This window comes from Lycium ferocissimum, chromosome 11 (assembly GCF_029784015.1).
Source record: "Lycium ferocissimum isolate CSIRO_LF1 chromosome 11, AGI_CSIRO_Lferr_CH_V1, whole genome shotgun sequence".
In the NCBI taxonomy this organism is placed as follows: domain Eukaryota; kingdom Viridiplantae; phylum Streptophyta; class Magnoliopsida; order Solanales; family Solanaceae; genus Lycium; species Lycium ferocissimum.
The window spans coordinates 63174098-63184715 of record NC_081352.1 but is presented as its reverse complement, the minus strand read 5'-3'; the positions used below and the strand labels follow the sequence as shown (position 1 = coordinate 63184715).

Genomic DNA, 10618 nt, shown 5'->3' with positions numbered 1-10618 from the left:
TTGGATGACAATTCACCTTTTCCACCAAAACCCTACTTTCTCTCTCTTGGGATTTCTTGATTTGTATGACTTTTGATGGGTTTCTTTCACTTGATTCTCTTGATTTCTTGTTGTTGGTCTTTGATTTCTAGTGATTTCTCATGGATGAAGTGTTTGGAACACTCTAGAGGCTTCTTGAATGGTGGAGGAGAGAAATGAAATGAATGGAATGAAAAAGGAAATGTTCCTTATATAAAACACACTTCAGCCCCGATGGAAATATACGGACCAACATACGGTCCGTATAAAATATCTTGTCGTATGTTGGGCCGTATATTTGGTCGATGAGTCATGGTGTTAGGGATGGATCTACGGCTGGACATACGTCCGTATATTTTATACGGCGATATGTCGGCCGCATGTCCACCATTTTCGCAGTTGTTTCGTCGACTCATTTGATCTCTCGATCCTTATGGAACCTTCTTTAACACTTGTTCAACACTTCAATACCATTCTAAGGGACGTTATAATTTTTCTTGGGGCATCATTAGGACATCATTAACTCAATGCTCAAAAATTCATCCGTTACACTAACTTGTGACTCGCTTCTTAACAACTTTCTTTCCTCAAGTCTAATATCTTTGGAAATCTTAATTAGGACTACCAATTATTATCTCTCGCTCCTCTAAACCTCATGTTCATCGTGTCCCTCATGAGTCTATTCACTTGTACGCTAAAGGAAATTTCCGAGGTGTAACAACAAGAAGAAGGAACAACCAAAAGGTTTTCTCGGTGAAGTTGGACTAGATAAAGGGTATGGTGAAATTGATAAAGGCAAGAAAAACTTTAATGGTAAACTGGCAGGAGATGAGCCATATTATGATAGTTCTGACTGTGATAGTTTCCAATCGATGATGAGTTGCTCACATTTCGATGATGAACTTGAAGGAGGGCAGTTAAGGGGTAGAAGAAAGAGTAATAGAGTGATATATGACCCAACTTATGAGGTTGTTATATGGCAGTGTAGCTTGGTATTTGACAGTGTTAAAGAGCTTAGAGAGGCGATAACAAAATATGCTATAAAAAGGGCGTGGAGTTAGATAAGTATGTGAATGGAACTCATAGAGTAAGGGTGAGGTGTAAAAGTGGATGTCCATGGTTGTTGTATGTTAGCAAGGAAGGTAGAAGTAAGAACTTCACTATCAAGACCTACAGCCCAAGGCACAATTGCACAAGGAAGAACACTAATTTCCTTTGTAGTTCAAAAATTTTATCAAAGTTTTTGAAAGATAGGATTATCTCACAGCCTAGGATTAAAGGCTGGGAAATTCAAGATTGGGTAAGCAAAGATGAGTGTTTATGTAGGCAAGGCAGTGTATTTAAAGACAAGAAAAATGGTGTTGAAAGAGGTTATGGGGGACCATGTTGCTGAATTTAATAGAATTCTAGACTACAAGGATGTGTTGCTGCAAACAAATCCTAGCAGCACTTGTCTTGTTAGGCTGACTGGTGGAGAAAATGGGATGAAATAGCCTATCTTTCTACATATGCTTTGCTGCTATGAAAAGGGGTTTCCAGCCACGGTGCAGGAAGTGTATAGGGCTGGATGGGACATTTTTAAAGGGAATTTGTAAAGGTCAACTGTTGGCAGCTGTTGGTAAAGATGGAAACAATCAAATGTTTCCAATTGCATGGGCAGTAGTTGGTACTGAAAGCAAGGATACATGGAGATGGTTCATGATGATTTTGAGAGAGGATCTGAACTTAGGAGCTGGTTCTCAATTAGTTATCATCAGTGATATGCAAAAGGTAAACTCAAAACTTCAGCCTTATATTTCTGTCTTATATTTATTTTGGACTAACACTAACCAGTTTTATATCTTGTTTTGAAACTGCAGGGACTAATATCTGCTTCTGAAGAAATTTTTCCTGAATGTGAGCACAGGATGTGTGCTAGGCACATCTTAGCAAATTGGTCACAAAGCTGGAGAGGCATGGAGAGAAGGAAGAGATTCTGGGGTTGTGCTAGAGCAACATTTTAGGCAAATTTTAAGCACAAGCTTGATGGTCTAGCCAGGTTGGGTAGAGGTATTGTAGAGGACCTCATCAAGTACAACAAAGAGAAATGGTGCAAAGCATACTTTCAAACTTTCTCCAAATGTGACAGTGTGGATAATAACATGGCAGAAAGTTTCAATGCATGGATCTTGGGACCAAGGCATAAGACTATTATTTCAATATTGGAAGAAATCAGAATTAAGGTGACGAACAGAATTTCTAAGTCAAGAGCATTTGCTGAAACATGGACATATGATATATCTCCAATGGCAATGATGGTGTTCAATGTCAATGTAGAGAGATCAATGCAATGTAACATTGATTGGAATGGTGATGAAGGATTTGAAGTGTTAGAAGGGTCATATTGGCATACTGTGAATTTGGGACAAAAGAAGTGTAGCTGCAGATCATGGGAACTGAAAGGTATCCCATATGCCCATGCTATTGCATCAATGAACCATCTGAATATGGATTCATCACAAGAAATTTCAAGCTGATACAGAAAAGAGACATATTTGAAATCTTATTCTAGCTTTATTCAACTAGTTCCAAACATGAAAATGTGGCCAAAGAGTACAAATCCAATTGTGGAGCCACCTGAAGTGAGAAAGATGCCTGGTAGACCTCCTAAGAACAAAAAAAAAAAAAAGAGGTTGGAGAAGTGAGAAAAGCTGGTAAGTTGCCTAAGTATGGGATAACAATGACATGTTCAATCTGCAGAGGAGCCACTGATAACAAAAGGGGCTGTCCAAAAAATCCTATGCCTAAGACCAAATCAAGACCCACACCAGAGATATACTTGCTTACATTGGTTAAATTTCTTACCCAACTATTATGTTTGAATTGCTCACATTGCTTAAATCCTGAATTTGAGTGTAAATACATTGCTTAAATCCAGAATTTGAAATGCTTACATTGCTTAAATCCTAATTTTGAATTGCTTAAATTGCTTACACAACAATTATATTTGTTCTAGTGTGCTGAACACTCACAACAATCCTCTAATGGAATTAAAAGGGGTAGAGGTCAATGTGAAAGAGGAACTCCTAGCACTAGAGGTGGAGGAACAAGTACTAAATGTAGAGGAACAAGTACTAGCAGTAGAGGAGTAGGTGTAAGAAGTGGTTACAAGAGACCAAGGGTTGTGGGACAAGGTGTATTTGTTGCTGAAACTGGATATACTGCAATTAATGTAAGTGTCCTCTTAAATTGTTAATCTTGTGTTTTCAAAAGTTAGTCCACAAAATAATCAAATTTCTTTATGTTTCAGCAAGGATTGGCTAGCAGTAGAAGGGTGAATACTGGTGTGAGGAGTTCTGCACTTGTTACTTGTGATATTGGTTATCACCCCACCAAAGGATTGAAGTGGAAAGGCAAACAAGTTGTAACTCAAAGGGAACTTCAAGTCCAAAGTGCTATGCATCGCATCAAAACCAGGTCAAAAGCTGTTGGGATTCAGACGAGGGCACAAGCCAAGGCAAAGTCAACCTCAAAAGCTGCCAAGGGAAAAACTCCCTCAAAGACTGCAAAGACAAAAGCTGCTAAGGGAAAATCTCTCTCAAAGAAAACTTAGTGCATGTGTTGATGGTGAATGTTAGACTGACTGTTAGTATTCAGGTGTTTGTGGTGGTTGTTCAATCAAACTTAAACTAATGTGTGTTATTGCCTTTTGTTGTTTTAAGTGGATCTAGATGTGGCTGTTTTTTGTTGAAACAATTGAGCACTTTGGTGCAGTTATGTTTGTGAAACGATGAAGCATTTTGATGGTGTTATCAAATGCATCTATCTTATGTGGTATCATTTGTGTCAACTGTGTATGGCTTATGTTTACCTCGTTGTGTAATGTGTATGTTTAATTACATCTCTGGCAGCCTACACATATTGCTTGTAATTCTCGGATAAAAAACCAACTGATTCAAGGCATATTAGAAACATAATTGCACATATATTTCTTTAATCAGCAAAAAGATACACTTAAACAGCTAAAAACATACACATATCCGCCAAAATGTACACCTTCCATCGTCTAACAACAACAAAATTAACACAAACATAGCCTTAAATCAGTGATAGATTAGGATCAAATACATTATCACATTAAACATCAAACTAAAGCACAAAACTAATTTTAATGTCCTTCTCCACTTCAACTGCTGTTGTTGCTTGTTCGTCTTTTTCAACAGACCCGAAATGACACTATTTGCTTGAGTTGGAAATTCCGGTAAGACCAATCGAAGAACCTACATGGAGTTCGAAATAGGGACTGCATTGCATAAAAGAAAGGCAACATAATCAAACTTAAGAAAATTACCTAATACCAAAAATTACCAAAAAAAGAATTTTATGGATATTATATACCCCATAGTATCTACATTCGAGGAATCTACGATCTGGGTTGTCATCCGACCATGAAATTCGCACTATTAGAGGACACCCACATGCACAAACAAGCCTCCTATTATAATTCATGGATTCAAAGACAAATGACAAGGAAAGAAATTGATGGAAATGAAAGAAATTGATGATAAAGGACAAAAATTGATGATGAAGGACAGAAATTGATGGCAAAGAGATGAATTTAAATGGAGGAATTTCAAATTAATGGAGAAGGGTTTATGGTGAATAAATAGGGAAGAAAGAGAGAGAAGGGATGTAAAAAATTAAAAGGAAAATATGATTTTAACATTATTTTACTGTTGGGGTGTCTGATTTGGTGTTGAAATTACACCCTCACGCGCCTAACAGGGACTAAAGTCACTTTTTGTGGGCTTTAGACACTTAAGGTGTACACGACACGTTAAAATGCAAATTCAGGGGGGTAATTAATCCTACCCATAGTTTAAGTGTGCACTCAATAAAAACATGCAAGTTCAGGGGGGTCCCAAGCATTTCTGCATTCTTTTTATTTTTGCAAGAGAAGCAATCGTGATTACGAGACTTAGCAAACCCCTATTTAGACAATTTATGAATATATATGAAGAAGGACGATTATGTAATAATGTTACATATGCCAAAATATTAATGAATGAAGATCTTGCATATATTGATACTACAATCTAATTATTTTCTTGGGATGCCAATGATAGGGTCAAGGTGTTTAAATCGAAGGACGGATTTTTATTTCTCAAGAGTCAAGATACATAAGTCTGCTAATGGCAAGATGATATTTAATCGTAACTAACTTTATCTAGTTAATGTGTTAAATTTTGTGCCCTTGGCCAATGAATTCGAAACCTTTACCATTGATTACACAAAGTAATTAATATCATTTCTTTTCAACCTTTACCAAGTTCTAATTAATATTTTTATATTTATAATGTTTAAATTCTTATACATGTGATTCAACTATAACGAGAGTTAAGCAAACCCATACTCACAGGGGCGGATTTACTTTAAAAATTATGGTGCACATGAATTCATGGTCTCTCTGCAGAAAAAGTAATTTATGTACATATTTTGTAGAATTCATCTAATATTACCTACTGGCAGACATGCTACAAAAAGGCTAAATGCTGCACTTGGTTGAATGTTTAATTATTTATCATTTTTTTAATTTTTATTACATGGGGGGGGGGGGTAGGGTAGGGGAAATGGGAAGGGATTACAACGTGGGGATTCGAACCCCACCAACAAGATGAAATTTCTGTGTAGTCAACCAACCGAGCTTCTGCATCCCTACTAGTTATTTATCATAAGGAAATGGAATAGGGATCAATTTACACTTACTAATTTTATTTTCTCCTTTTATTTAGTGATGCACCCATGTTCTAGAAAATCTAGATTCGCCGCTGCTTACTCATACATTTTATTATCCAAAAGGTATAATATATTAAGGAAGATGAGTTGGATTCACTTAGAATTAGGCAGAATAGGTAAAGAGTCCCCTAAATTCGACCGAATTATCACTTGCACACCTAAATTATCAATAGTTTTGATTACCCGCTGAACTTGTGGATATTTCATAGTCTTTACGCCCCCCCCCCCCCCTCCCACCCTAGACACTGACGCTACTAAAAAAAGCATGTAGAAACCGACTTAAAAAAAGTTAGGAAGAAAGCGCCCTTAGGACTAATATTTTTAACAAAAAAAATTTAAAACTATTTTTTTCTTGCAAAATGTTTTTTTAAAATTTTTCGCATTATTATTTTAACTTTTTTTCTTTTGAAAAATACCCACCTCCCTAGGTCGGTTTTTGCAAAATAATTTCTTAAGGAATTTCGCAAAAAATAAATTTGAAGATTATCAATAAAACAAAACGAAAGTCTTACACCAACAAGCATCAGTGGTAGAAATGTATACTTCCACTGTCAAGACAGGGGTTCGATTCCCATGTGGTGCATTTTATAATGTAATTTTAAAACCGACCTTCTGAGGTCGGTATTTTTTTTTTTTAAATAAGTTGGCATCAGGAGGTCTTTTTTTTCAACTTTTTTTTTTGAAAAAAAAAAAAATCTGACCTCGTGAGGCCGGTATTTTGCGACTTTAGAAAAGCGATCAAGGTTTCACTAACCTACCTCTGAGATAGAATTTTGACGTCGGTTTTGGAAATTCTTTAAGTAATGTAATGTGGCAAATAGAGAGGCAAAGCTCTCTTTTAGGCATGTAGGGATGAAAAATTTTTTAAAAAAAAAAACAGCTCCCACGTTTCAAATGTTAATCGCCCCATAATCATATACAATAATTTATTTGTTCCAATTATGGATTTTTTTTCCTTGCTTCAGCTTAATCTATAATGCAATTTTTACGCCAACTTCGCATTTTCAGAACTTTTGCTTTAAATGCAACGACTACTTGTTTCAACAGTGTGTTTGTTTTTCTAGACTAGTTTGTGAAGGAAAAAAAAACATGGCTCAAACTCCAACATTTTAGCCAAATAAAATTAGTTTTATCCAAAATAATGAAGTATCAATTATGTATTTCTTTTTTTTTTTTTTTAATTAAAGCCACCATAAAAGGTGGAAATTTATTAAAATAAATCAAACTGTACAAGCAAGAAAGAAGAAAAAAGAAAGAAATATAAGAAAATAGAAATGCTAAAACTATACTAATCCTAATAACACAACAAGAAGAAAACCAACTAGTTCCAAGGCCTTGTCATGCATCCATTTTTCACATCTACAAGTCTCACAGATAGAATGGATCAAGAACTCATGAAGTAGAACCTCAGGCTTTTGGTTGTAATAAGCCTCTTCCAGTAGAGTTTTTATAGGACTAGCACAGCTTCACCATATAACCAAGCTCGCAGATCAGCACAGGTCTGCATAGACTGCTGAATCCTCCTGCATACTGATCCATCAAGATGATTGCTCTTTGTGTAGTGATGCACCTTCTGTGTAGCACTTCTTGTATCCATTGTAGTAGTACTGATCCAGCCTTCAAACTCCAAATCAATCCAATATCAGTCTAATAAACAACCAACTAGATATAGTACATCCTTCAGTAGATTGAACATAACATTAATACCACACCTTTTGAAGATCCTATATTCGGTTTATTCCCTCCCTAAGTTCAAAACTCTTTCCTTTGTTCTTATTCTACCGTTTGGAGTTTGAGTTTTTTCCATGTTGATTATCTTTCTACTGTTGATGGAACTTCCCTGAAAATTATGAAACTTACATGGTACCCGCAAAATCAAAACAAGGTTAGTGAAAAAAATACGCAGGCTGTTTCCTTCTCTTAGCACATGAGCCACACCAATCTGCTTTCCTTCTCTCAGCCTTTGAATTCTTTTAACTACCAATGATATCCTCCATGGCACTTCCCATATTCCATCTAATATCTTCTGCATTGTTAAAGAGTCAGTTTCTACTATCAAAGGTAATAGCTGATGATCTACACAATAATGTATTCCATCTTCAATTGCAACTGCTTCAGCTATTACATTAGTAGTATCCTCCAATCTTTTCCCTGCTGCATACACTAAATCTCCATTATGATCTCTAATACAGAAAGCTGCTAAACTTGGGCCTGGATTACCCCTTGAGGCACCATCAGTATTGCACCTGTATTTGCCCCTTCCTGGTGGTAACCAAGTTACTTCCTTGTGCATAACTGTCATTCTCAGGTTTTCTAAATATTACACAAAGAAAGGCCACCTTTTTGGAAACTGCTTCATGCCAGGAAATAGGCTTTGTGACAATAACAATATACCTCTGTTGATCTCATATATAACCTTGTTCACAGTGATAGTACCTTCATGCCTCCTTGTATTTCTACCCTTCCAAAGTTTCCACAAAATGAAAGCTGGAACTGCTTGATATACGGTCTTCAAATTAGCTTTAACAGGAGTGTTCCACCATTTCAGAATTGCATGTTTTACCTGAATTACAGGTCCTGAAATTCTAGCTGCATCACAATAATATTTCCAAACTTTCATAGCAAAAGGACCAATTAAGAATAAATGATCCATTGTTTCTTGATGACTGTGACAACAACAATATCTTGAAGCTACAGAAATATGCATCCTTTGCAATACCTCATCAACAGGTAACCTGTAAAACCAAACTCTCGAAATGAGAAGAGATATTTTAAAGGGCATACCTTTGATCCAAAACCTTGAACAATAAGAGGAAACCTGCCTTTTTTGCCTTATGTACTCCCATGCACTACTTGCTGTGAATTTTCCAGAACTAGTAAGCCTCCAACGAGGTTTTTCAATTTCCTGATGTTCAATCAGATTTCCAAGCTTACTATTGATAAGCTGCACTATTTCATCACAAAACAAATGTTGTACCTTTGTCATATCCCAATGATCTCCTTCCATTATTTCTACTAGATCTTCTACACTGTCATCCTTGTAAGCTTGAAACTGAAGTTGATCATTCAAAGCACCTATCTTCAACCAGTTATCATACCATATTGATGTAGAACCTTGATGAGGCTCCCACTGATATGATGCTCCATATCATTCCTAGCTTCTAACATATACTTCCATGTCTAGTACCACCTTCTATTGAACAAGAGTTGGTCTAACCTTCTTACAGTATTTATTCCATATAAAGTTTGACCATAAAGAGTTACTTGTTCTAAACCTCCACCAAAGCTTTGAGAAAAGAGCTTTTGAAATATCATTCAATGATCTGAATCCTAAACCACCTTCCACTTTGGGATAACACAATTTGTTCCATTCAGACGAATGTTTCCATTTACCATCTTCCTTTGTTTGCCAGAAAAATCTATTAAACATTTTATGCAACTCTTTGATAACACATTTGGGAGGAGCCATTGCTGATAACAGATATACAGAAATGCTTTGCAGCACACTGTTAATCAGTACAGCTTTCCCACCAAATGACAATAATTTTCCTTTCTATGCTTGCAATTTATCTCTAACTTTCTTCATCATATCTCTATAGAATATCTTCTATTTTCTTGCATGAAACACTGGCCATCCAAGGTAGGTACCAAGGTAGGTAAAAGGGAATTCACCTCTTGAGAATCCTGTGATTTGCTGGACTTCATTCACCAGTTCAATAGATATTTTCTTATACATGTAGAAAGCACTCTTATGAACATTAATCTTTTGACCGAAAACTTGACTTCATACTCGTACGGAATCTTCATAATCCTTTGAAATGACCATTTGTCAGCAGAGGCAAAAACTATTGTGTCATCAGCATATGACAAATGATTCAGATTAGAGCTCCATTTGGGAAATCCATAGCCCTTGTACATCCCTTCATCAAACAAGCTATTTAAAGCTCTTGATAATACTTCAGCAGCCAAGATGAATAAAGCAGGTGATAGTGGATCACCTTGCTTTACTCCCCTTGTAGAATGAAAGAAACCAGTAGCCTGACCATTAATGAGGATTGAATACCAGTTATTAGCTAGGATTCTCCAAATCATATCCACAAACACATCTGAAAATCCCATCCTCTTCATCACCAAATTAAATAATTCCAAGAGACCCTATCATATGCCTTTGCCATGTCTAGTTTGAGGATCACATTTGCTGGCCTTTCCTTCTTTCTAATATTTGCAACAACCTCTTGAGTAAGTAACACATTTTCTATAATATTCCTTCCTTTTACAAAACTATTGGTTCGAGAGATTAAGGAAGGCGAATAGATTCCAATCGTCATGAATAACTCTAGTAATGATCTTGTTGATGAAGTTGCTTAAGGCGATAGGCAGAGATCGAAAAAGTTGTTGATAATTTCCTTCTTTGGTAGTAACACCAAGTTAGTGTGAGTGACAGATTTTGGAAGAGTTTGACCATCAAAGAAAGACTTAACTACATCGTATACATCTGCACCAACAATGTCCCAACATTTCTGATAGAAGATTCATGATAAACCATCAGGGCCACTTGCACTATCACCTGCTAACTCAAATACAGCTTTATGCACTTCCTCCAAAGATGGCATAGAACATAATAAATCATTTTGATCTTGTGTAACAACTTCCTGAACATGCTCTAAGATGCTATAGTCTAATGATGTTGGCTTAGAAGAGAATTGTTGCTGATAGAAATCTATAGTTGCTGCTGAAATCTGATCCCTATCTTCCAACCATGCACCTTCATCATTCTGTATTCTATTAAGTTGCATTCTCTTCCTTCTTCCATTTACCAAGTTGT

The 10618-nt window shown here is 36.2% G+C and overlaps 2 protein-coding genes across 2 annotated transcripts; both read left to right on the top strand.

Moving 5' to 3' along the window:
- The first annotated feature begins 1090 nt into the window (after positions 1 to 1090).
- LOC132036727 (uncharacterized) lies at positions 1091 to 2824 on the top strand. The gene is made up of 2 exons (XM_059427105.1): positions 1091 to 1788; positions 1878 to 2824. The coding sequence occupies exons 1-2, from the start codon at positions 1540 to 1542 to the stop codon at positions 2019 to 2021; spliced, it is 393 nt and encodes a 130-aa protein (XP_059283088.1). The 5' UTR covers positions 1091 to 1539; the 3' UTR covers positions 2022 to 2824.
- LOC132038562 (uncharacterized) lies at positions 2160 to 3836 on the top strand. The gene is made up of 4 exons (XM_059429214.1): positions 2160 to 2460; positions 2584 to 2639; positions 3014 to 3229; positions 3308 to 3836. Exons 1-4 carry the CDS (start codon positions 2160 to 2162, stop codon positions 3608 to 3610), a joined length of 876 nt encoding a protein of 291 aa, XP_059285197.1. The 3' UTR covers positions 3611 to 3836.
- The last annotated feature ends 6782 nt before the right edge of the window (positions 3837 to 10618 follow it).